This window comes from Phyllostomus hastatus, unplaced genomic scaffold (genome assembly GCF_019186645.2).
Source record: "Phyllostomus hastatus isolate PE091 unplaced genomic scaffold, TTU_PhHast_1.1 phas_contig_34, whole genome shotgun sequence".
In the NCBI taxonomy this organism is placed as follows: Eukaryota; Metazoa; Chordata; class Mammalia; order Chiroptera; family Phyllostomidae; genus Phyllostomus; species Phyllostomus hastatus.
Genome location: NW_025333857.1, coordinates 67,488,938 through 67,515,096, shown reverse-complemented (window position 1 = coordinate 67,515,096; position 26,159 = coordinate 67,488,938). Strand labels below are relative to the sequence as shown.

General features: G+C 57.2%; 1 protein-coding gene across 4 annotated transcripts; it reads left to right on the top strand.

The window, feature by feature from the left end:
* LHX6 (LIM homeobox 6) lies at positions 1–25,104 on the top strand. Of its 4 annotated transcripts, none has more exons than XM_045841037.1 (10): positions 1–160; positions 1,952–2,023; positions 2,405–2,587; positions 2,947–3,068; positions 11,602–11,822; positions 14,777–14,877; positions 15,107–15,202; positions 15,416–15,590; positions 18,588–18,691; positions 22,979–25,104. In XM_045841037.1, exons 1-10 carry the CDS (start codon positions 80–82, stop codon positions 22,997–22,999), a joined length of 1,176 nt encoding a protein of 391 aa, XP_045696993.1. In that variant the 5' UTR covers positions 1–79; the 3' UTR covers positions 23,000–25,104. The 4 variants fall into 4 exon arrangements, with proteins under 4 accessions (XP_045696993.1, XP_045696995.1, XP_045696994.1 ...); XM_045841039.1 differs by lacking the exon at positions 1–160 and adding an exon at positions 203–280; XM_045841038.1 differs by lacking the exon at positions 1–160 and adding an exon at positions 592–844.
* Positions 25,105–26,159: the final 1,055 nt, after the last annotated feature.

Here is a 26,159-nt window from a genome sequence, read left to right as displayed (position 1 = left end):
GGTGTCTGCGCAGGTGTGCGAGGGTCCGCGGATGCCTGCGCTCCCGAAAACCGTGTGAAGGGCAGTCATTTGCCTGAGCATGTGCACAGACGTGCCAGGCGTGGGGCTGCATCCGCAGAGCATCATGTGCGACTTTGTGTGGAGTCCACCTCGGCTGATGGTGTGTGACCACGGGCCCCCTTGGACTTGAGAGCGGAGCCGTGCCGGAGGGCTGTGCGCGCCCTCGGCGGAGGGGCGGCGTGAGAGCGTTGTGGCCGAGTGCCTGCCTGTCGGTGCCTTTGTACGTCCGCGCGTTCAGTCTCCGTCAGCAGCTCTGAGTTTCTGTGTGTCTGCATGACTGTGTGTGTGTGTCTCTGGGTCGCTGCTTCGCTGTGTGTGTCTCGCTCTCCCTTGGCGGGGAGAGGATTGGTCACGCATGACTCATCTTGAACCGAGCCGGGCTCCAGCGGCAGGGCGGCCGACGCTGCAGCTGGAGGGGGAGGAGGGGGAGGAGGGAGAGGAGGAGGAGGAGGACTACGGGGAGGGGGAGGGAGAGGAGGGGGCGGGGGCCTCTCCAAGTTTGTCGGGACCTTCTTCCGAGGCAGCGGCGGCTGCAGCCAAGGAGGCCGGGGCTGTGCGCGGGCCGGGGGCGGGGGCTGGGGCCCGGCCCGGAGCGGCGGAGCGGGCGCCTCCGCTCTCCTCCTGCTCCTGCTTCAGCCTCTGCGCCCACTGCGCCGGCCGTGGGCCCCCTCGGCGCGGCTCTCTGCGCTGCGTGCCCGCCGGGCCCGCCGCTCCCCGGCCCATGTACTGGAAGCACGAGAACGCCGCCCCGGCGTTGCCGGAGGGCGGCCCCGCCGCCGACCAGGTGAGCTAGCGGGCGCGCGGCGGAGCGGCCCCGGCCGGGGCGGCCGCTGTCGGAGGGGCTGCGGGGGTGCGCCTGTGAGCGTGCGAGCGAGCGTGAGTGTGCGAGCGCGCGCGAGCGCGAGGGGGAGGGGGCCGCGGAAAGCGGGAACACATTATGCAAATGTTGGAGGAATTTCTCAAAAAGCGATTTAGCAAAGACACAGGAGAATCAAGAGGAGGCGAGGCGGGCATTGTCCGTCTGAATAGGCGCTGATAGCACGGATACGCCGGGGGCTGTGCGGGCGCAGCGCTGAGGATCCCGACGCGGGGCCGTCCCGGGCGCGCCGAGGGGCTGGAGGGTGTCTTTTCCTCCTCTTGTACACCTCCGTATAATCTTTTTGGTCCCGTTTCACCCCCGGTCTCGACCCCATTTTGCTCCGGGTCTCCCTCCGAGTGGCCCTCCAAAGGCGCCTGAATCCGTGTCAATATCGCCGAGTCAATTTAGTCGCGCGCGCGGGGCGGGTGGGCTGATGCTCCCGCGCTCCGCTTTTTATTTTCCTCCAACACCCGCCCCCATCTCCTTTTTCTTTTCTTTCTCTCTTTTCTCCTTTTTGCATTTTGTGTCGAGAGGAGGAGAAGGGAGCGAGGAAGGGGGGTAGGTGGAGGGAGAAAAAATTCGATTTTTAATTACTACCATTAAAAAATCAAATTTGCAATTCTTTGGGCGGCCTGATGGATCTCACTGATTGACAGTTGGAATTGACACTCTGGCTACCTCTTATCTTGGGCATTCACGACAATTTCTAATTGCAGGTAGTTTGTGTGTGTGCGCGTGTTTTTTTTCCCCCTCAGAGGCTTGTATTGCAAGGGAACTAAGCGATTACTTCAAGAGCCACGGGTTAAGTGCAGGGAGAGGGGGAGAGAGAGGGAAAAAATCCAATCCAAATTCAAATTGCTTCATTAGAGAGACACCGCTTTTGTGGGGAAGGGCTTTAAATGCCCACTACAAAGTTAGGACTCATTGTTCCGCGCCGGTTTATATAACAGGCGCGGGGAGGCGCTGGGCTCAGGCTGAGCGGAGCCAGCTCTGCAGCCGCCAGCGCCTGCGTTCCCTACCCCCCTCCCCCAGGTGATGGCCCAGCCAGGGTCCGGCTGCAAAGCGACCACCCGCTGCCTTGAAGGGACCGCTCCGCCGGCCATGGTGAGTTCGTTCGGCCCTGCCTCAGGTCCGCGGTCGGGCCCTAGGGACCTGGCCCGGCTTTCCGGCCCCGAACCGCTGCCCATGCGCTGGGGGACTCCCGGAGGGCGCCGCCCCTCTCTGAGCCTGGGTTTTCCGGCGGAGAATGTGGGCTTTGACCGCTCCCAACACCCGGGACGCGCGTCTTAACAGTTGGGGCCGTCCTTTCCTCTCCGATAGGCCCTTGCATTCCTGCCCTTCAGCACATGGCGCGGCGTCTCGGGGGGATTTCGTTGTCAGCTGGTAGGCTGGGGCTCCAGATTGGTCTCCGAGGCCGCTACAACACTGGGCCCTGGCCTCCTCGCCCGACTCAGCGCTCGGCTCTCCCTCTCTGCCGCCCCGCAGGCTCAGGCGGACGCCGAGGCCCTGGCAGGCGCTCTGGACAAGGACGAGGGTCGGGCCTCCCCCTGTACGCCCAGCACGCCCTCTGTCTGCTCACCACCCTCTGCTGCTTCTTCCGTGCCGTCCGCCGGCAAGAACATCTGCTCCAGCTGCGGCCTCGAGATCCTGGACCGGTATCTGCTCAAGGTGAAACGGGGGGCCGGGCGTTGCTTGTGTGCTGTCGGGGTGTGGGTTGCAGCCCGGAAGGCTGGAGGGAAGAAACGCTGGCACGAAGTCCGCTTAATTCCGATTCCTGGATGCCAGGCTTTGGGCTAATTGTAGCATGTCTCTGCGCCCCCCCCCACCGCCCCCCACCCCCGTCCCATCTGCAAAATGGGAAGAGTTCATCTGCGCCTCCCCGAGCCTCGGTGTCACAGAAGAAAAGTGGGGAAAGTCACATGCGCCATCAGAGCGCCAGCCCCTCTGTCTGCAAATGGGGCCCGGAGGCCGGGGCCTGGCGTGAAAAGAGGCCCTCGCTGAGCGCGCCCGCTCTGCCCCCTCCCCAGGTCAACAACCTCATCTGGCACGTGCGGTGCCTCGAGTGCTCGGTGTGTCGCACGTCGCTGAGGCAGCAGAACAGCTGCTACATCAAGAACAAGGAAATCTTCTGCAAGATGGACTACTTCAGGTAGGCTGCCGCCGCCGGGCCAGCAGTGTCGCCACGGGCAGGCGCCCGCGCGCGTGAAAGCCGCCTTTGCGGAGCGTGGTGTCTGTCTCCCGGCTCCAGAACCCCGAGCGCACTCCTCGCGCGCCGCGCGGGCCCGGCCCCGCGGGTTCTCCGCGTCACGAATCAGCAGCTCCAGGCTGCGCACCGGTGCCAGCACCGGGCCTGGCCCGAGATCCTCCTCCTGTTCCTGCGACCCGCTCGGTTTTTGTTGTGCGTCTGGCTCCGTCTCGGGTCCTGCCTGAGTCCCAGGCTCCAGTTCCGGCCTCCAGCGCCTCGGTTGAGCTCTGAGGCCCCCGGCCCCTCGGACCGCAGCCTTGATCTGGCTGTCTCTCCAGCTCCAGCTCTGGGTCCCAACCCGACTCCCAACTCCTGCCGTGCCAGCGTCTCTCCCGGGCTGGCCCCTGAGCTGTGCTCCAGACCGGTCCGGGCTCTGGCCCCGGCAGGCTCCGCTCTGGGTTTGGGGCTGGCCGGCCCCAAGCGATAGCTTCTCGTCGATCTCAAATCCGATCCCATAGTCAAGCACCTCTTCCTAAGCCCCAACCTCGGTCTCCCGCTCCGCTTCAACTTAGACCCCGCGTCGACCTACGAGTCTGGGGCCCTGGTTGGGTCCCAGGCGTCTGTTCCAGCCCGAGCTCCGTCGTTGGTTCGGCCCCTCCCGGGTCTAGGCTGACTCTGGGCGGCCACGCAGGAAGGGGGGAGTCGAGCGCTGTAGCCCAGCGCTAAGAAGGAGTACCCCGGGCTGCGCTCTCCGTGCGGCCGGGCCGTGTCCCGGCGGCTCCTCTGAACAGCGGCAGGGGTTTGTCCTGCCGCAGCGCCGCCGCGTCTCCGCTGCCCGCGCACAGCTAGCTCCTAACCCAGAGGATCCGGTCTGACCCGGGCATGGGGTCCAGGTCACGGCTAAGTCCTGCGCGCAGCCGTCGTCCGCCTGACATCCGCGGGAAGCCCGAACCAGGCCCCATGCCCTACCATCGGGTCTGTGAAGTCCTAAGAGAGAAATGGGGCCGGTTCCTGGAAGAGGTTGCCTGGTCCCCGGGACCTTCTGAGGAAACAGAGAAAGCTACTCCCCTGTAAACCCCACCACCGCCTCCACCGGCATCCCCTCTGTCCTTGCCTAGGGAGAGCGTGCGTGGCTTCGGGCTTCTTGGGAGTCGGGGAATGTGGTGGAAGGCACCGCCAACTCCCCGCCCCTCCCCGCCCCATTGGGTCTTCCGGGACTTGGAAAGAGAGGACCATGAACCTAGGGGGATGCTGGCAGCGTTCTGAGCTGGGATGCTCTGGGAAACCATGGAGAGCATGGTTCAAGAACTGAACTCTTCTTCTGAGTATCGGTGTGCAAGTGCGTACAGCCGGGGCGTGCAAGTGTGGAGGGGTCTCTGACAAGGTGGCCTCGCACTCCGCGTGCAAGGAAAGCATGCGTGTGTTTTGCGTGGATCTCTGCAGTGGCACTGAGGGAATGCGTCACTGAGACGGGTCAGGGAAGTGCGGACAGCACTGTGTTCCTTTGTGACGAGCATTTGTCTTTCAGTTCACGTGTGAGCATCTGTGTCTCTGTGTGAACTCCAGTCCACATGGAGGTCAGGACAAGATTGCATCTGGACAGGGATCTGGAGGTGCGAGGGTGAGATTCGGAAATCCTGTGTTCCTCACCCTGCCGCTCGGCCTCCGCGGGGCCCTTTCTGCTTAAGGCCTTCACCCAGGCTCTGAGCGCTCAAGGGTGTGGTCTGAGTGTGGACTCGTGGGTGTGGACTGCTGTGCTGTGCGTGTCAGGGCAGGGTTATCATTGTGTGGTGCCTAGCCAGAGTGTGATGTCTCTCTGCACTGCTCTATCTGACGATTGGCCAAGGCAGGAAATGGAGGTTAGAGTCCCTGTCTGGCCACCTCCTTGCTCAAGGCTTGACTGCAGTTGTTAAAAAAAAAAGAAAGCTAGCTGCAGTTTAGGGGGCTCCTTGGCTTATCAGCCAGCCAGAGATGGGGCTGCAGCTTGAGAAACCCAGCAACAGGCTATCTCAGCCTGCTCCTGTAGAGGAAGGCTGGGCTGGACCCCAACCCTGGCTCTCCTGGTGACCACAGACCTGGCAGCCCTGCCTGCCAGTCACCTGCCCACATTCCCTTGCTGCTTCTCCAGCCCCTGCTCATGCCCAGGCTGGACCGAGTCTCCTCAAATGCTTTGCTTACTAGACCTTCAGGGATGAGTCAAAACGCAGGTCCTGACCCCACTGCTCAGAGCCCCCACAGGCTCTGAAGTGCCCCTGCCCACTGCGGTGGGGTGGAGAGGATAGAACGTGCAGCTGGCTGGGGAGAGGCAGAGACGGAGTTCCAGCAGGACAACACGGCACCACTGTGTGGCCTTGGGCACATCGCTGCCTCTCTCTGCCCTCAGCGGCCTACTTCCAGGGCTGTGTCTCTGAGCTCCCCAAATGGCAGGTGCTATGGGTGCCTTGATTATCACCATTGTCACCGTCGCAGGGTGGATGCTGCTACAATCCCTTGATGTCACTTTCTCAGGCAGTCAGAGGAACAGGGATCACCTGGAGGGATGGGGCTGTGCCATTTCTGGGCTGCAGGTTCTGAGCGCTAATCCTTTTGCAGTGACAAGAGCCCCAAAAGCAAAACTAAAACAGATTTTGGTTAAGAAAATGGAGGGAAGAAAAGCTCACATTCCCTGGAAGGAGGGAAGAATTGTGGCTCTTTTGATCCTCTCTCCCTGCCCAGGTCTTCCCGCAGGCATGACCCATCATTGGCAGCCCCACCTGTAACAAAAATAATGAAACCTACAAAAAGGGAATGGAAAACCGGCAGAGTGCCAGGCAGCGACTCTGCCGGCTCTGAGCAGCAGCCCAGGCTCTGCGGGCTGTTGCAAGGGAGGTCTATCCTGGAGAAAGCCTGGGTGACGGCATGGGAGGCAGTGTGCTCCTCTCAAGCAAGGGCTGGGGCTCAGGGAGGGACCATGTTCTGACATTCTCTCGCTCTCTTTTCTCTGGGTCAAGGGCCTGGTGGGATATGGCCTGGAGCCCTCTGCCCCTGAGAAGTCAAGGTCTTCATCGGGATGGAGGGAGAGAGCACTGGGGGCTTATCTGCCACTGAAGGGTTTCTTCTGGGGTCCATCCCCCATCTCACCCTTTCTTGTAGGCTGTCCTTCAGTCTCCTTGGGCAGAGCCAGAAGTCAGAAGTTAGAAAGGTACTCCCAAGACTCCAGAAGAAGCTGCAGTGTGTGTGGGGGGGGGGGGGGCGGGGAGAGTAGGGACGTGCAGTGCTGCTCCTGGCACCTCCGCATTGTTGGGAGGGGCTGCAGTTCCACGTGGCTGTCTGCCTCTGCCAGCGGGTGGCTGAACCTCTCTGCCTCGGTTTCTCCAAACGTCCCTCCAAACGAGACCCGGACAGCTCAACTCCCCTCACTCCTAGCAGAAAAAAGTTGCCACCAGGGAAATATGATATTGTTTCTCATTTCTTTACTTTTTGCAAAGACCATTTTTCTCTCCATTTTCTTTGAAAAAGTAAAGTCCTGAGGAAATAAACAGTGTTCCCCTCGGGGGCATTCATAGCAACCACAATCCAAGACAGCTTCCTCCTGTCCTCGGACCTGCAGCTGCGGCCCCGACACGGTGGTGGACTGGTGGACTGACCTGCCACGCTCTCCTGGGTCCCCTGGCCTCCCGAAGCGTCATGCCCTTGTGCGACTGGGGAAACGGGTGTCCCGAGAGAGTGGCAGGTGAAGAGTGCAGGGTCCCACAATGAGGGCGAGAGTGGGAAAGGAGCTGGGTCGGGGTGAGGACACACACCGGTGACCCCAAAACGGAGCTCACCTCTAAGTCAGGAACTGGGTTAACTTTTTCCATGCTTTATCCCCCTGAGTCCTCATGACCCTCTCATGATCCCCACATTAGAGGAGGGGAAACTGGGCCCTCAGAGGTGAGGTCACACAGTTGATAAGTGGCAGACCCTGGATAAGACCCAGGGCTGCCTGGCTTCACCATCCCTGTGTCTAAACATTCAATACACTTCTTTCTATAGGGGGGATATCTCAGCAGCTCCTCTCCAGGAGGTGGGGTTGGTGGAATGACAAAAGACCCCTCTTTGCTGGCCCTAAGATTCCTTGCCCCGTTTGTTTGGCTTAACTCAGGGAGCACCCACTGGGTACTCTGAAGTGAGACTCCCTGGATGGGCTCTGGGAGCGCTGGGGCCCGAGTAGCCTCCTTTAGGGGCCCCGAATGGATCAATTTGCCAGGATCAGGTCCCCATGGTCCCTGGGCCTCTTACCTCCAGACCATGGGAGTGGGGAGTAAAGGGTTAAGTGGGGCTCCTGGAGTTGGTGGGGTAAACTTAAGAGAGTGCCCTGGGCTGGGCCACTGGGGCTTCCCCCTGAAGTTCCTGTCCCCTGGCCCAGGTGACTTAGGGCAAGCACCCCAGCCTTCTCCTGTCTTCTGCCTAGACCCCAAGCTGCCATGCGAGAACCCCACCCTCTCTCCTGCAGAGCAAGGGTTCCCAGGGAGCCTCGGAGCTGGGAAGCCACCCCCACCACAGCAGAGAGTGGCCCAGCAGCCCACAGCTGTTGGGGGACAGAGGTTGGGGGAGCAGAGAAAGGAGTTTGGGGGAGGGGCCTTGGGCCAGGATCTCTGAGGCTCAGGGCGTTTTTAACCCCTTAATTGCTGGTTCTGTTTTTTTATTGGCTTCTCCTCCTAAGAGATTGCCTAGAAGAGAAGGAACAGCGGGGATAGGCAGGGCTCCACCTACAAGCCCCCCTGTTCGCCTCATAGAATCTCAGGCCATCGAGGGAGCATCCTGAACGGAGAATAAATGAACCCTGGTTTGAGTTTCCGCACCCTGGCTCGTTAGCTTAGTAATTGACACTGACCTTCCCACTCTGAGCTTCGGTTTTCTTATTCAGAAAAGGGGTAGCTTAATGATGGGGAAGGGGATCGTGGTGAAACTCAGAGGGACTCTTTCGTTGAGACTCATTCGCCCACCAAATAATTACTGAGCGCCGCTGGGTATGCAGGGGAAGTAGGCCCGGGGAGTGAGCCTGACTTGGTCAGGGGCGCACAGCTCCCGCCGCACAACCACGACCACCCAGCTATCACTGCTCCCTACTGGGGGGAGAGGGCAAGGAGCTGCCTGATGCCGACCCTAACCCCTCTCAGCAGTTGCTGCGGTAGGCAGCGTCCGTCGGGCACCTCTCCTTTCCCCAAAGCGCAGCCGTTCCTTTGCGCGTTTGCCTGGAGGCGTGGGCCGGGACCCAGGGAGGGGCGCGCGCGAGGCTGGGGCTGTAGCCGCGCCCCCTAATCCCTTTGGCGCTAGCCCCACGGCTCCCGAACACCCCTTTCCTGAAGTTTCGTTTTCTCCGCTGCCAATTTCGCTGCTTCCGGATCTGGCGGCTCGGGCCTTGCAGCCCGCCTGGAAAGGAGTTTGTCGTTTTGTCAGAGCCTCAGTCAGTAAGCCAACTCGTTTGCCTGGCTTGTGCCACTGATCCCTGCCGTGAGTGGAGGACCCGCTCCAGGAACGGCCCGCACCGCATCCAAAACTGCATAATGACCCCACCCCCACTTCCATCCGAGGATCCAGCTCGAGGATGATTTCGTTGACTGAGCTGAGCCAGAGCGAGCGCGGGGAGGTCCTAGAGCTGGGGGTAGCTCCTGGAATTTGGGGTGACATGAGGAGTGTTGAGAAAGTTGCTGAGAAGTCACTCGTGGCGCCCACCTGGGATCAAGGGGAGGGGGGCATTGTGAGCAGCCAGCATAGGCGCAGAACGCGCACGGGCATCGTGGAGCGGGAAAGTCAGGGATGCGCGGGGTGTCTTGGATGCGTCCCTGGCAGAGGACTAGGAATCCCGCACAGCCAAACTCAAAGACCCGGGATGCCACACTGGCTCTGTGCAACGGCAGAGGTGCTCGGAGACCACGGAGGGAAGGCGAAGTCGCTCTCGCCTGGCCTGTAAAGGCAGGACCTTCCCTTCCTTGGCTCTTCCCACTCGCTGGGAAAGCACTCCCCGCCTTCTTGAACTCGCTGGCCTCCAGGCCCTATGCGCTGGAGTTTCCAGGACCCGCGGCCTGGAGTGGGGACATGCTGGGGGTCACTCCAGGCCCATTTCTCGCTCACCACCCGGGATCCAGATCTTCTCATCTCCAGTCCAGCTGCTTCCGCAGATTTGGGATCCTTTTCGCACCTCCAAACCGACTTCAACCCCTGCTCCACTCTCTTTATGGCCTTGAGCTAGTAGTCACTGGCCCCTTCAGAACCTCCGATTCCAGTGTGCACAGTGGGTGCCAGAGTCCCCACTTCACACGCTTGGGTGAAGCCGAGGTTACAGTGAAGGCTTCGCACCACAGGACCCCGGACCTCAGCAAGGGCTCTGCACCCGGCTGGCCGCCCCCTCCTCTGGGAGGCCAGGAAGGGCTCCCAATGCGGTCACCACCAGACCGACCCCACGGCAGAAGTAGACGGGATGGGCAAAACGAGCCCTTGTCCTCTCTACTGAGGGACTGTGAACAGAGACCACAGCTGTGCTGGGCTCTCCCTTGGGGAAGCCGGGCTTCCGAGGTAGGGAGCTGCCTGTGTGCAGGATTTGGCCCGCAAAGGGGTGCAGCGGCGCCTGAGCTAACAATTTCTGGTGGGAGTCAGTAGCATTGGGGTCACATTGGGGGCCTCTGGCTGGCCGAGGCCTCTCCGCTCCCACACTCAGTTCAACCCAAGACCCTCTTTCATTCAATTGACAGTTGCTTGCGTTTGCCAAGGTAGATGATGTTGTAACCAGAACGCACTTTCTGGGCTGGTTTCCCGGCACCCTCACCGAGTTTCCGAATGCGCCTCCAGGTGGGAGTGTCCTGGCCCTGGGGACACAGAGGCACAGCTTCTTGGTCCCCTCCCAGGAATGCCAGGGGTGGAGGGGAGGTCCGAGGAACCAGACGTCGTGGACAGCTCTGTGGGATCAGTGCGGAGAGGGTGGTGCTGGGGGCTGTGGCCTCTTCCTGGAGGGTGAGGGCGTGGCGAGAGGCAACAGCCCAGGCGAAGGCCTGGGGTGGGAAAGTGCTTCAGAGGGGCCGTGAAGAGCTGGCAATGACCTTCCATTGTGGCTGACTGGGACTCAAACTTGGGTTTGGGGTGGAGGCTCTTGAGGAAGGGTTAGGGAGGAGAAGATGAGCCTGAGAGGATGTGGTCTGTTGGGCTTTGTAAACTCTGAGGGTCTTGGACCAGATCCCAAGGGTAGAGTGCAGCCACCAAAAGATTTTAAGCAGGGCAGGACAGGATTCAGTATGCATGCTGGGAACTTGGCTGTGGTCGCTCTGTGGAGGATGGATTGGCCCTGGGAACAGGGGAGACCGGGGCTAAGACTTGCAGAGAGGGGTGCATGATGGGAGCCTGGCCCAGGAGGCAATGAGTCCCGGAGAAACTTAGGAAAAGAACTGCCAGTGCCTTATGATTGGTTGGTTGTGGGGTCAGGGGAGGGAGGAGTGTATGATTTGGGTTGCTAAGCCTGAGCCCTGGAGCAGTGGCACCGGTCCCTGAAATGGAGCGTGCGCCAGAGGACTCAGGCTCAGAGGGTTCAGACGGGCTCACATCCACTTAAAGAACAAACCTTTCTCCCTGGTGCTCAAGGGTCAGGCCTGGGGTGACTTCTCACAGGGCGCACCAGACTCTGCTGCTATCTGAGGACTCCCAGTTTGGTGGGGGAGGCAGCTGCACCCAAACAAGCCGGGCTGTAAAGGGGGAGGGAGACGGGAAAGAGGCAACCTCAAGGAAGCCTTAAGGGGGAAGAGGACACTTGGTCTGGGCTTTTCGGTCTTCTTAACATTTACTGTTAAAATGCCACAGGGCTTTAGTCTGGGACTAGCTGGGTACTTAATAGACAGCAAAGCACCGAACAAACAGTGGTGCCATTGCTGTTGCCATCCAGTTCGGCTCAGGGCAAGGAGAACGAGAACTTGGGGCTAAACAGTTTGCCCAGAGTCATCAAGCCGGGAGTGCATATCCGCCTGGGCTCCCGAGACACTCGGAGCTTCTCTGTCGCTGGGGTGCGGGTTTTTCATCTCGGGTTCCTTTCCTTGCGAGCTGCGAGACCTTGTGCAAGGAACTTAACTCCCTTTTTCCTTCTCTGAAAAAGGACGATGACCAGACATCCTCAATCTAAAATGCGTAGAATCTTGCTGGGCACGTGGTAAATTCTCCAATATTTGCCTATTATTATTACTATTATTATATTTCCCTAACACTTATATTTTAGTGAACAGGTTAATGTTATATACAAATGCAAATGATCACTGTAGAAAATTTGGAAAACTCAGAAAAACAGCAAGAAGAAAATAAAACCCACCCACCAGCTCACAGTTCTAGGTGTGACTTCTCTCTGGGAGTGGGGGGTGCTGGATCCAGGCATAGGGAAATTCCTTAGCAAGTGACAGCCCTGAGGCCAGAAGCCTGGGGACAGGCAGGCTACTGGGATTTGGAGGGAGGGAGGGGGCCTGTCTTGAGCCATCCCCTTCCCCGCCCCGGTGTCCCACAGCCGATTTGGGACCAAGTGCGCACGGTGTGGCCGACAGATCTACGCCAGCGACTGGGTGCGGCGGGCTCGCGGCAACGCCTACCATCTGGCCTGCTTCGCCTGCTTCTCGTGCAAGCGGCAGCTGTCCACGGGCGAGGAATTTGGCCTGGTTGAGGAGAAGGTGCTGTGCCGAATCCACTACGACACCATGATCGAGAATCTCAAGAGGGCCGCAGAGAACGGTACCCAACCTGCCCCGCCTAGCACCTGGCCACACCTCTACCCTCAGCATTCCCCCACCCTAGCACCCCAGGTACTGCCCACCCTCCTCTAGAGACTGGTGTTCACCTTGGGGCTCGGAGGCTGCACACGGAGCCCAGACTTCTGGCTCCACCATTTGCTCGGGAGTTGGAAGGCACTGCCTGTCCCTGCAACTGTATTTTCTCATCTGTAAAATGGGGCTTAGGTAGGATCTCTTCTCAAAAAAAGATGAGCCGAAGTGTTGTATAGCCAGGAGGCAGCCAGTGAATGCTCAAGGTGGTTCTCATAATGGGGCAGCCTACTCCACCTCTAGACTGCACTGGTTGGCCCCAGGGCTCCTTCCCTATAGCTGTCATGAAGAAGTGACCAACGCTGTTCTCTTGACTCCCACGCCAGTAGCTCTAAGCCAGAGGGGTGGAGCTTTCATACACTGTAAGGAGAAAGGCTCTGGAGAACGGAGACAGGAGCTCTGGTTTTGCTTCTGGCGTGCAATTCTGACGTGTGAAGGTCCCTTTCTATCTGGGCCTCTGTCTCCCCATCTGCAAGATGGATGGTGGACTAGAAAGATCCCTAAATCTCTTAGAGTTCTGACACTGTGAATCCCCAAGACACATGGGTCCAGGGCCAGGGGCCAGGTCTTCCAGGGATTGTGGTGACTGAGTTACAGGTGGGTTGGGGGCTAGAAATGGGGAGCAGAAGCTGGGCTGTAGGCAGAGGCAGAGACCCTTTCCACAATTCCCCTGTCTGGGTCTGTGGAAGCTGCTCACTTCTCTGTGCCATGATTATTCTACATAATCCTTACAACAACCCTAAGAAGTAGCTGGTGTGTCCCCCATTTTACAGGTGAGGAAACAGGCAGAGGTTATCTGCAGCATGTGACTTGCCAACCGTTACGTAGCCCGCACGTCTGCCTGACTCCAAAACCCAGGTTCTTTACCACCATACCATACCGCCCCATTGCCGAGCTCCAAGGCCCTTTCATCAGGCCTCACCGAGCAGGGAAGGCTGTTGGGATGTGGCTCCCTCTATGAGTTTCATGTCTCTATTGAATAACAGGCACAGCAATCCTTGTCCTGCCTGTTCTCCTAGGACAAGTGTCCCCAACCTCTGGGCCGTGGACCAATACAGGTCCGGGCCTGTTAGGAACCTGGCTGCACAGCAGGAGGTGAGCTTGAATGTAATTTGCTTGAATCATCCCGAAACTGACACCACCCCCACCCTAGTCCGTGGAAAATTGTCTTCCATGAAATTGGTCCCTGCTGCCAAAAATACTGGAGACCGCTGTCCTAGAAGACATTAATACCACAAAATGTCTGTCTCATCCACAGTGCCTCTGGGGAGGGATATGGGTCACCCTGACTCAGTTTCCAGCTTGGAGACTAGTTAGGGTGTTCCAGAGTGTTCCTGGCCACAGTCATCACTTTCTCCTGCCAGGATTGGGACTAAGGGGGCCTAGGTGGGGAGCAAGCGAAGCTGGGGTACCATGTCCACCTGCAGTGGTGGAGGACAAGTTAGCAGTGGAGCCAGGATGGAGTCCAGGGAGTCAGAGGTTTCCCCACACCATGGCCCATCAGTGACCCCAGGCTCCTCCCACACCTGGACCAACCAGGACCTCTCCTGGTCACAGCCTTGCCAGTTACACACTCCTGCTCTCCCAGCCAGGCCCCGCCCCAGACTCCTACCACGCAGGGGAGCTGGAAGGCTTGGGACCTTGGAACTTCTTTACTGACCAGCCCCCAGTTTTGGATTCTGTTTCACTTTTTAAACTTAAACACAGACACATATCTATTGTAGAAAAGATGGTTAAGCAAAAAGAAAATAAAAATCACTCCAAACGCCACAACTGCTTATATTTTAGTGCATGTGTTCCCAGATTTTTTTTCCTATGTATATATGTTGGAATGTTTGTTTTGTTCTTTCCTCAATGTAGTATTTTTCCTAATTTAAAAAAATAAAATTTGTTTTTTTAAAAGATTTTATTTATTTATTTAGAGAGAGGGGAAGGGAGAGAAAGAGAAGGAAACTTCAGTGTGGGGTTGCCTCTCACGTGGATCCCACTGGGAACCTGGCCCACAACCCAGGCATGTGTCCTGACTGGGAATCGAACTGGTGACTCTTTGGTTCCAGCCTGTGCTCAATCCACTGAGCTACACCAGCCAGGGCTAAAAATACAATAAATTTTGAACAGTGGTGTAATTGCTAGTGATTTTAATTTTCTTTTTTGTGCTTATCTGAATTTTCTGAGATTTTGATAAGGAACATGTATTTATTGCCTTTGTATTCTGAAAAATGAGATATTAAAAGTAAAATGGGAGTATATTAGTGTGATTGTAAAAGTAATGTAAGTGGAAAGAGAATACCTAAAAAATTAAACCTTAGAGAATTGAGGTGACATATGATTGTAAAAACCTCCAAAGTTGGAGAAATATTGAAAGTAGAATCTCCACAATCACACTCCTTGCACCTTCCAACCTTTGGGCTTCCATCTTTCAAAAAAATTTTTTATCCTTCCAACTTTTTTGCTTTCATCAGTTTTTACAAAATTAGGATCACAGTTCTGTAACCTGCTAGATTCCCATTTGCATCCCCTGGAGTCAGCCAGCTGTCAGTATACTATGAAAGGTCTGGGCAGCGGCTTTCTTCTTTCTGAGCCTCAGTTGCTTCCGCCTTAAAGTGAGGATAATGCTGCCCATTCTCAGGGCTGTGAGACATAAACGGCACACCGAAAGAGAAGCGTCTGATACTAAGCAGACGCTCAGAAATCAAAGGCCCCTTCCCCAAGGACTGAACTCGAGGGAATAGGACCCTGGGGTCCCTGCCCCCAGCCAATTCAGCTCCTGACCCTTCCAGGGACCAGTTCCCCCCACCCCCGTCCTTTCCAGGCTGCCATTAGAAGAGGTGTGGACGCGAGATCAGCCACTTCTGTCGCCCCCAGGGAACGGCCTCACGCTGGAGGGGGCAGTGCCCTCGGAGCAGGACAGTCAACCCAAGCCGGCCAAGCGCGCGCGGACATCCTTCACAGCAGAGCAGTTGCAGGTACCGGGGAAGGCCGCTAGTGGCCAGGTGTGGGCGGGGAGTTGGTGTGGGAGGGGCTGAGAGGGCCTCCTGGCCCCGCCTCTCCCGGACCCGAGGAGAGTGAAGAGGCGGGGCTATAGCTGCCTGGGGCGTGGCCTTCAGGCCGGAGCCTCTGATTGGGCCAGGGTCCTGGCGACCTCCAAGAGCTTGTGCCTATTCGCCCCCGCCCCTTCGCCCCCTTGCTCTGCAGGTTATGCAGGCGCAGTTCGCGCAGGACAACAACCCCGACGCGCAGACGCTGCAGAAGCTTGCGGACATGACGGGCCTCAGCCGGAGGGTCATCCAGGTGGGGCCGGGGGAGGGCGGCGCCTTCTGATCTGGGGCCGGGACTAGGGATTTGGGGATGAGCCCTCAAGCGCTAAGAGGGGCAGCGGAGCCGCGGTCTTGGGCGCACGTGGCCGCTTTCTTCAGGAGGCGAGAGGGAGTTCCGTCTGGGGTCCCCCGGTAGCGCGTCCGACCCTTTTCTGTGAGGCTGAGGCTGCTGAGGCTGTCGTTCCAGGTGTGGTTTCAAAACTGCCGGGCGCGTCATAAAAAACACACACCACAGCATCCTGTGCCGCCCTCCGGGGCGCCGCCGTCCCGCCTCCCTTCATCCCTATCCGACGACATCCACTACTCCCCATTCAGCAGCCCTGAGCGGGCGCGCATGGTCACCCTGCACGGCTACATTGAGAGTAAGTGACTGCGACATCCAGGCCCCTTGGCCTGGGAGAGGAGCGCGTGTGGGCGGCAGAGGTGTGGGGAGGCCTTTCGGAGCCTCGTGGGTGAAGATGTGGGTTTCACAGTCACTCAGACGTAGGCGGTGGGAGGAGGGATTATGTTACCTGGTTCTGCTTCGGGAAAAGTAAGCCATTCAGCCATTCAAAAAGTACTTTCCAAGCATTCATTCTGCCAGGGCACCAGGGTCTAGGGAGAGGACAAGGTTGCTCTGGTGTAGTTTGCATTCTGGTGGGAGAGACAACATGGAACAATAACCGGACAGATTAGCATGTATTTTAATGTGATGATTCCTATAGAAAAACTGCTGCATGGAGGGTGGAGATGCCACCTCTCAGCAGGCTGAGACTGGAATGATGGGCAGGATGAGTGAGAGGCAAGGAGTGGGGAAATAGGTGCACAGAGTGTCCACGGAACTGAGTGTAGGCAGATCTACCACCTGCCACAGGGAGCATGACGGTATTGGGTGCACTTGGGGCTGCAGAAAAAGGCCAGTGTGGTGGAAATACTCAGGGCTGCGAGGCCATGGGCAAATCACCTGACCTCCTTGAACCTCAGATTCCTTGTCTGTAAACTGGGGCATTAGTAACGCTTACCTCCCAGGGCAGTGCAAATCCACTCACATCAGCAATTATTTTTGGAGTGCCTTCCGTGTCCTAAGCACTAGGATACAATGTAGAACGCAACAGACCAGAGCCTGTGTGCTCCTGGGGCTCACATTCCAGAGTGGGACATGGGCAGAGACACAATAAACTAACACAGGGCAGGCACATCGGTGGGCACTGAGCACTGTGGGGAGATGGAGGGTGGCCCTGGAGGAGTGCACTTGGGCCAGGAACCTGGAGGAGGGAGGGAGTAAGTAGCCTTGTACATTTCTGGGGGATGAACATCAGTGAATCTGCTATGGAGCAGGTTGCTTATCACACATTTTCTTTCCCTTCAAGGGTGTTTGCACTGATTGCTTCCCCAAAGCAGGGCACAACCAGAAAAATAGAAGTGGCTAAAATATACTCGCAAACACAAATCCTTCCTTCTGTAGCTCTAGTGAAAGGAAGAGGTCAGAGAGACACTGCTGATTACTGAGCCGCTGCCAATGTGCCGGACACCATGTTTCTAAACATCAGAGATCACTGTCCCATTATACCAATGAGGAAACCAAGGGTCCACAGTGAGGTAGTGGGAGCCAGTATTCTTTAGTAACTGAGTGTGGGCTTTGATGTCACACCATCCGTCCTAAAATCCCATCCCTGCCCCATCCTGGCTATGTGACATCGGGCAAGCTCCTTAGCTTCCCTGAATACCAGTTTCCTCATCTGTAAAAATGAAGACAGTAAGAATACCGATCTCAAAGCAGTGTGGTGAGCATTAAATGAGGTCGTTGACTTAAAGTCTTCAGAATTTGAAGACCTAGTAAGTGCTGGGTAAGTCTTAGCTGCTCTGCGACGGCGGCGGTTCTGGCTGGCAGAGCTGGGAGTGCAGCGTCCTGCCCACCGCACTGGGCTGCGAGTGGGAACGCTCTCTCTGTGCTGCTGCATTTCTGAACCATCTGCTCAGTAGGAGGGACTGCCCCCCCCCTTTTAAAAACAATGACTTATTTGGCTGCAGAGAGCCCATAGGAAATCTAGTTCATCTGTTAAAGGCGCCAAGCACCAGGGGCTCTCCAGGTATCAGGCGTGTGGGCTACGAGCTGGCTTTTGCTGTGGAGTTGGTAGTGGGTCTAAGTGACTCCTTTGGGAGTGGGGCCATGGCCTCCAGAGTCATGCGAGGACTCTGCGCTTGTACTTTGTTGTCCAAGCCTAGGTACGTCTTTGATGCCCAGAAAAGGGGCTGAGGGGTGCTTTTCCGTTCACCTTGAGGTGGAACCCAGGCTAGGGCAGGCGCTGTCAGTCCTCTGGCTACATGACTGACGCTCACCTGGGCAGCTTGCTCTGCAGTTAACCAAGCTCACAGGATTCTGAGTTTCCTGGAGCCTCAGAGCTTGCAATCCGAAAAAAGCTTTGGAACCAGACCCCAGAAAAATGGACATACACACATACTTTCCGTGTCATCTCAGGCCATTCGTGGACACCGAGAACGCTTCAGGTTAAGAATCCCCAATCTCATACAACCGCTTTATTCCACAGATGAAGGAACTGTGGCTCAGAAAGGCACAGTGACTTGTCCCAAGTTACTTATCAGCTGTAAGTCTCTGTACAGGGCTCTTTTTTTGTAACCAAAGTGGGCGAAGTGCAAGGAAGAGGAAGTCAGGGACTTCTCTACTGTAGTGGTAAAGAGGCTGGAACATGAGAGCCTTGGGTCAGACACAAGGATAGACCCCGCCCCCCCCCCCGGCCCAGTTTTAGATGTTAGAATAGGGTACCGAGATTTATTTAACAAATATTTAAGAAGTATCCAATAGATGCCATGTCACATTTTAGGTACTGGAAATTCACCAAGATCTAGAATGTAGAAAACAGACAAAAATTCCTACCCTCATTGAAACTTGCATTCTAGTTGGTGAAGACAAGGAGTTTGGGGGTGGGTGCTGGGGTTGGGTTGCAACTGCAAATAGAGTGATTGGGAGAGCATCATGAAGAAGGTGGCATTTGAGTGCAGAGTCGTCTAGGAGGTATGAGGGGAGGCCTTGCTGACACCTGAGAGATAAGGTGCAAGACACCAAGGGAGGATCCTAATAGATGAGGTACAGCCTAGCATGTAGGAGGTATTCAATGCATACTCATTTATGAGTGCTTGCATATCACCCAGCCGGACAGTTATCATAGAGAACTTTATTGGTTATAAAGTCTTTCTCATAGAGCATTGCAACCAGCCCTCTTGAAAGTTTGCCCAGGGCCAATCAGCTGGTAATGAGCAGAGGTGACCGTGGTCCCAGGGCTCCAGCCTGCCGAGCACAGGGCAGGTGGGATCCTGCGTGGAGGGTGGGTGTGGGCTCCAAAGCATCCTCTCGTCCGCAGGTCAGGTACAGTGCGGGCAGGTGCACTGCCGGCTGCCTTACACCGCACCCCCCGTCCACCTCAAAGCCGATATGGATGGGCCACTCTCCAGCCGGGGTGAGAAGGTAAATGGAGCCAGGCTGGGTCTGGTGGGTCACAGCCATCCTGCGGGCGTGGGTTCTAGCAGCGCTCCTCGTCGCTGAGAGGGCAGCACGCCTCTGCCCAGCACGCTCGGGCCCCACTGTGTCCTTGAGGCACTCACTCGAGCAGGTGCCCGTGTGGTCTCTGTGCACGGCCACTCCAAAGGCCTCCTTGGCTGGCCTCTTTTTCAGATTTTGGAATTTACTTTGCTCAAACTCTGTGGTTCCAGAGAGGGCTCATATCACACGCCACCCTGCCACCTACCATCTCCCTGGTTCCTTCTACTCTCTCCTGTTTACTCCTGTATGTTAGGAGTGAATGCCCCGAGCCTGTGGGGCCCGGGGCTAGCAGGTCAGCAAGTGACCTTGGTCACCTGGCAAGGTGTCCTTTGCACATTCCCGGCCTCTGGTTGTCTTCAGCATTAGGACTGCACATCCAGAAAGGTGCTTAGACATCACCCAGGCCAGTGGATTGAAAGTGTTGTTCTTGAGCCCTGGAAACCTTCTTAAATCTTCTTCATAACCCATAAGGTGATGAAAGTGGGTGGGGCTGCTCTGGGTGAAACTGCAGAGGGAGTTTCCCCTCCCACCCCCCTCTCAGCTCCAAGACACCTCCCACTGAGCCTGAAAGCCACTGCTCTAAGACACCCCCCATTTTAGCAAGTGGGAAATCGAGGCCCAGGTAGCTCAAGGTCCCAGAGCCTGGACAATAACCTAGGCTTTGACTCATTCACTTACTCATTTATTCAGCTGGCATCTGCTCTGTGCTGACTGTGTCCAGGAGCTCCGAGCCAGTTGCCAGGAGCACAGGGATGAGGAAGTATGGTCCCTGCCCTTGAGGAGGCCACAGTCTGGAGGGGGAGACACACCCCAACACTATGATCGAACTGTGATGGGGGAGCCCAGGGAGCTGGGGAGTGGAGGGTGGGGGCACAGCTCCGGAGAGACACAAGGAAGACTTCCTGGAGGAAGGCAACATCTGAGCCCAGGCCTGGCGGCTGAATCAGAGTTCATGAGGGAAGGCATAAGAGGCTCTCTCTGGGACCACTGAGCAGTTCAGTGCTGCTGGCACACAGGCTTGGGAGGAAGAACAGTGAGGGGCGGGGGCCTTGGGCTGCCAGGTGTGGGAGTATGGACTTTGTCTCAGGCAGTGGGGTGTCCCTGCAGGCCTGTCAGAAACATCACCGTACTGGTCCTCAAAGAGGCAGGGAGCACTGGGAATCTGAGTGTTAGAGAGGGGCCAGGGGCCAGGGCCTTCAAGCTGGAAGGACCCAAGGGCCTTGAGTCCGGGAGACTGTGGTTGATGTCGGTGTGATTTTCAGAATCACCTGTGTAGTTTGTAAAGGTGCGGATTCCCCAGCCTAGGTCCCTAGAGAGCCGCTGAAGAGGTCTGGGGTGGGGACTAGGGATCTGCTAGTGTGATACCCAGCCCATGTGACACTGGCAGGCAGCAGAGGTGAGGACCGCACCTCCAGGACAGTTCCTCTTACTCTGCCTCCTGACTGAGCACCTACTGTGTGCTGGGCTTGCTGCTGGGCACCATGGGGGAAGGTGGTATGGAGATACAGACAACCTGGTTGGGCAGATATGTTTACAAGTGACTGGTAGTGCTCAAGGCGAGCCCCGCAGCACCAGGAGGTGAGTGAGCGTGTCCCAGAAATGTCCCCTCAGACTGCCAGGCTCACAGGAAGAGCTGTTGTTTGTTGAGTGGCTCCGCCGTACACAGCAGACACTTTACATGCATTGTCTGAAGCCTGCTAGCCACTTCCTGGCTCAGATAGGTGACCACTTGTCCAGGGGGGTCTGTCGGACTCCGGAGTCTGCCTAGATTGGCAACCACGTCTTTTGATGTGGCCCTTGACAGTTTACGCAGTGCTCTCTCTGGCCTCGGCCTCCCCGGCCTCCCCGGCCTCCCCGGGGGCATGGTTACAGTTGGCTCCATTTCACACCTGCAGACACCGGGGCTCACTCAGACTGAGCAGTAGCTCGTCTTGGGCACGCAGAGGGTGTGGGTAGGACTGGCCTCCATCCTAGCACTGCCTGCCTTGGAGCTGTCCCCCTCCTGCAGGGGTGCCTTCAACCCGTCAGACCTGGTATGGGGACTGCAGAGGCCCGCTGGCCCCACCCCTGTCCTCAGGGAGTGTGTGGTTTAGAGCAGGAGGCGGGTAGCTGTGCCTCGAGTGACAGGGCACTTGAGGTGAGGGATGAACATGGTCTTCAAGGACCTGGAAGAGGGAGTGAAAGTTCTAGGGGAGAAGCAGGGGAAGAGGATAAGGGCATTAGTATGGTTAAGGCCCAGGGAGCTGGACAGGGGTCTCATAATGAGGGGCCTGGACCACTGGGTTCGGGGCTTGGGTGTTATCTGGAGGCGGGTTAGCCTTGGAAGGATTTAGGGCCAGGCTCAGAGCTTGGAGACGAGCCCTGGCCTCCTGGTGGTTCAGCTAAGCTTGTGGTTATGTCTAGTTCAGCCTGAAAGATGAGCCAGCCTGGGGTCTGGCAGCTTTGGCTGTAGAAGGTTCCTGGCCCCTGGGTTTGGCTGTTGAGCCAGAGTTCTCTCTTTCTGGGCTGCGTCCCCGACTTCACATCCAGCAGCCCTGCAGAAAAATGTCTCCTCCTCCTTCACGATCTTTCTCGCTCCCGGGGATCTTTTCTGTCCACATCTTGACAGACCTCTGCGGCCCGGTGGGCTATGTGTGGTCAGTCAGTACAGACCTGTATGGGCTCTCTCCCAAGTCTCTCCAGGCCTGTGCCGGCCTAGGTGTAAGGAGACTCAGTGTTCCCTGGGTAGACCCCTAAGCCCACTCATTAGGCCCAGTGCTGGCCTGGCCAGGAGAACGGGCTCTGAGCTCTGGGGAATAGCACCCTCTTCCCCGACCACATCATCCTTTGGCCACACACCCCTGCGCATTTGCAGAACCGCATTTCTTCCTGGTCATGGCCCCTGATCCCACAGTTTTGGAGCTTAGAAGGTGCTTAGAAACCAGGGCCCAGCCGTCCTTGATCAGATGCAGAGACTGAGGCCCACAGAGGGGAGCGGTCTTACCAGAGAGCCCGAGGCCAGGCATCCGGAGGCCAGAGGAGGGCGCTGCCCGAGGCCGGGTGAGTGGGTGAGGTGGTGCCGTGTCGGTGAGCCAGGCAGACCCGAGTCCCAGCTCTGCCACTTCTCACTCTGAGACCTGGGAGCACGGTCATCTTCTCTGAGCCTCAGTTCCTGCAGCCAAAAGGGGGGATAATAATACATCCCACCACCCAAGCGTGTCGCTGAAAGCAAACGCGGTAGTGTGTGTAAAGAAGCCAGCACAGTGCCCGGTTCACAGGAAGTAGCCATAGATGGTGGTTAGTGGTGTGCTCACCCCTACAGAGGCCGTCCCCCCTGCTTCCCTCCGTCTCCTCTTCATGGGAACAGATCTGGGCCAGTGGCCTTCTGGTCAGAAAATGGAACGGCCATATGGCCGTACCCACTTGATGGCTGGGACCCCTTAAGACCTCCACATGACACTGTACTGTGACATGCCATTCACCAGCCAGCCAGTGATCCTTGACTTGAACTTCAGGGAGCTGGCCGTGTCAGTGGCGTGAGAGGTCAGCCGGGTGGCTTAGGTGGGAGAGGAGAGGGACGGGGCAGACAGTCCCAGATCGCTCACTGCGTTCAGGCGTCTGGCATGTCTAAGCCACCTGCCTCTGGGCTTTGTGGAGACTAAGTGCGCATGAGGTGCTTGGCCGGTGGCCTGGTGTCATAAGCCTGATGACCGCTGGCATGGTGGCCCTGGAGAGGAAGAGGCAGCATGTTATATAAGGAGAGCTCGCTCTGGAGCCAGGCCTGGGCTGCAGCCCCGGGTCCACCTCTTCCTGGCTGTGTGTGTGTGACCGCGGGCTCTCTGGTTTCTACCTCTCTGAGCCCTCCCCTGTAATGTGGAGATGATGGGGGACACCCTTGAAGGGTTGCGATGAAATAACACAGGTCAGACTCTTCCCGCAGCGCCGGGCAGGGCGCGGTGCCCAGCAGACAGTTGCCGCTGCTCTCGTATCTCACCGAATCCTCCCCATTCTGAGAGAGAGGTCTTGTCATTCCCATTTTACAGATGAGGAAACAGGCTCAGAGAGGTGAAGTGAGTTGCCCCAAGTCCCACAGCAAGTAAGTGCCAGAGCCAGGATTTGCACCCAGATCTGGGCCCTGAGACATCCACATTCTCCATGCCTTGAAGGACCCCTGGCGAGCTGCTGAGGCGGGCAGACCTCCAGCTCAGCCCCCTCCCACCCCTCCCTCTGCAGGTCATCCTTTTTCAGTACTGACGCTTCCGGCACTCGCGCATCTGTCCACGGGCGCCCCACAGCTGCCCCTCAACCGCTGAAATGCCGTGTCCGAGCGCGCGCTGCCAGGGATCCGCCCACCTCCGTGTCCACCCCTCATCTGCCATCCCGCCCGCCACCAGCTGGGCCCCTGCGCCTGGCTGTCCCCTCTCCTGCTGAGAACCAGAACCCGCCAGGAGCACCGCAGAGTCCTCCTCTTGGAAGGCAGCGTGCCCTGAAGTTTGGAATCGGGGCGAGAACAACAGCCCAGCTTTCCCTTGTAGACAGGACTCTTCTTCGACGAACTGAATTGTGCAACGCCGACAGCCTTCTCATTTCCAGGCTTCCTTTCCTCCACGTTGGCCTTCGCTCACTCCCCCCTTGGAACCACCGCCGACTTCTGGAAGCCGACAGGCCCCAGTGTTATCCGCTCTGTTGCTTTTGTCTGGAAAACTCTACAGTGTCTGTGGGATGTCCCCCAAGGAAAGCTGTGTTCTAATTTTATCATTTCCATCTGTCTGGTTATGTCAAGTTAAGTCAGAGGGAGGAGAGACACTGACCAACCCTGAGAGGCCCAGCAGGGCAGGATGGAGGCCTGCCCAGGGCGGGAGTGGGTGGACAGGCAGGGGCTGGAGGGACAAAGGCCCACACTGGTTTGGAGCTCAAGGAGAAGAATGTGGCACATTTGGCTGGGAGAGGAAAGAACAAACTCGGGGTGTCTGTGGGAGACCTTCCCCCTTCCTAGCTCTGCAGTACAGATGTGCACAGACGACATGGCAGAGATGGTGTTCACACTACGTGGTGGTGTTCCCGGGTGCTTGGGCAGGTTAGAATTGGGAGCCCTTGGGGGCCGCTTGTTGGCTCCTGGTAGGGGTGCCTAGGCCACACCTCTTTTAGGGGGACCTCTCATGGGGGGCTGGGGAGTAGAGCCCAGGGAAATGGCAGTCAGGGTGTTAATTCTAGGCCCACGTCTGAGTAGAGAGAAGGTGCCCACTGCTAGGTGGGCGTGCCAAGCCCAAGATTCCAGCTGGCACCTCCGGGCTCCCCCTTCCCCCACTCCTGAGAACGGAGGCCAGACACATCTGTGCTTACCGCGCCCTGTCCTGCTGCAGCTCTTCAACCCCAAACAAAAGGGCTTGGGCTACATGAGACCATGACGTATGTTTTCAGGGGACGCCCCTGTGTCCCAAGTTTACCCTGTGATGCTACAAGTACTTGGTGTCCTGATGCACTTCCCACTAGAGGCTGCTAGTCAGCATGTTTTAGCCCAGGTCCTCCTCCGTGCTCTGGTGAACCCGATACGTGGCCTTTGGAAGGAGACTCTAGGACGGGGAAAGCAAGTCCACGGCACGTGTGTGCCGACTGTCTCTGTTTTTACCCATGGCAGACATTGCTAATCAATCACAGCACTCTCTCCTACCGAGTCTAGATAAGGTTTCAGAGTTCAGATGCTTGAAGTTGGCACTTAACATGAGAGCCCATGGGTCATTCTTGCTCTGGCACCTGCAGAAAGGTGAGGCATGGGTGCAGCTCAAGGAGGGGTCCTGCTTCCTTTCCCTTCTGAAGATGGTTCCAGCTGACTCAGGGCAAAGAGAAGGCGCTCCTCAGAATGCGGTCAGTACAGCTCTGTTCAGAACCCATCCTGTGAACAGCAGGTACCGGCCCTGTGCTGGGGGCTGATGGTAGCAGGCGCAGTTCAGGCCTGATCCCTGGCCTTGGGGAACTCTAATTTTCCTCTGATTTTTGCTCCTGAGGCCCCCAAAGCAACCATGTAGTCAGCGGTCAGTAGAGCCCTACCCAGGGTCACCCAGCACCCGCTCTGCCTTGAGCCTCCCCCCAGGGTCTGTCCCTTGCGTGGATCACGTGGTCGTAGCATGTTGCAGTTCAGACATGTCTCCACTAGCCTGTTAGAGCAGCCTGGGAATGTACAGGCATCAAGACTATTTATTTAAATACAACACAAAAGGGGAACACACACACACTCACACACACGGAAAAAAATTGTAAGCACTTTTTTGTAAAACCAATGTCTGTTTTGTTACATACCTTTCATGTTGTGCTTTGTAAATGTCTTATTTGTGTAATAAATAAAGTTAATGCAAGTAGAAGTGCTGGCACTTAAATCCAGACTGCGATGGGGTTCCATTTCTTTCCTGCTCTCTGGTCAGGGGCGCAGGCCCCTGAAGCCCAGCGCTGTCCCCTTCCTGGAGAAGCAGGTGCTGTTTCCCGGCTAGTGAACAGAACCTCAGAAAGCCGTGATGGTGGGTTTCTTCGCTAATCTGAGCTTTGTAGGGGATCTGGCTGCTGTCCTCTGTCTGCCTCTGAACACGGCCTGTCTGCTGGGCCCTGGGCTGGCTCTGCAGGACGAGCCCGAGCCCGGCTGATGCTGCCTGGAGGAGCCCTCGGTCTGGCCAAGGCTGCAAACAGATGATCCCACTGACATGGTGCAGCATTTGGGCTGGATCTTATCAGAGCAAAAGTTCACAGAACAGCTGCAAAAGAGGAGGTGTTGGGCAGGCAGGGAGGGCGGCTCAGAGGAACCTGCTTGGAAGAGGGAGGAGAATTTGATATGCTGATACAATAGGAGTCAAGGCTTGAACTTCGGCCCAAGTCTGGGTCTCACGCTGGCCTTCAGAACCACCAGGTAGTGTGGGGAGTGAGAGAGAACACCTTTCTGCCGGCTGCCAGTTTTTTTCTTTTTCTTCTTTTTCTTTTTTTCCTCTTCTCTTCTCTTCTCTTCTCTTCTCTTCTCTTCTCTTCTCTTCTCTTTTCTCTTCTCTTCTCTCCTTCCTCCTTTCCTCCCCCCTTCCTCCCCCCTCCCTCCCCTCCTCCCTTTTGGAGCAGCAGAACGGTTTGCTCACGCCAACGCTCAGGAAGAGGGGAGGGGTGTGGCCGTCTGGTGCCGAGGCTTCCCAGCACCCTCTATGGTCCTCACCCCTGCAGGGCCCCTTTCCTTATTAGTCGTTGCACCCCCGTCCCTAACCCCATCTCTGCCCCTTCCCCACCCACTTTCCAATCCATTTATCCAGTGTCAATTTAGATCTATGCGTGTCTTTGAAAATAGTTTAGTTTTAGTTTTGTGTGTGTGTGTGTTTGTATGAATGAATGTACCTTGTGTTTTCAAAACCCAGCTTGGAAACCCCCAGTGGGACTCACCCCTGTC

Bases quoted from the DNA above. Each gene is read 5' to 3' on its own strand.
- LHX6 (XM_045841037.1), top strand. From the start codon at position 80: ATGTGCACAGACGTGCCAGGCGTGGGGCTGCATCCGCAGAGCATCATG. The intron at 161-1,951 runs GTGTGTGACCAC...CCCCTCCCCCAG, and splicing joins GGAGTCCACCTCGGCTGATG to GTGATGGCCCAGCCAGGGTC. The intron at 14,878-15,106 runs GTACCGGGGAAG...CTTGCTCTGCAG, and splicing joins TCACAGCAGAGCAGTTGCAG to GTTATGCAGGCGCAGTTCGC.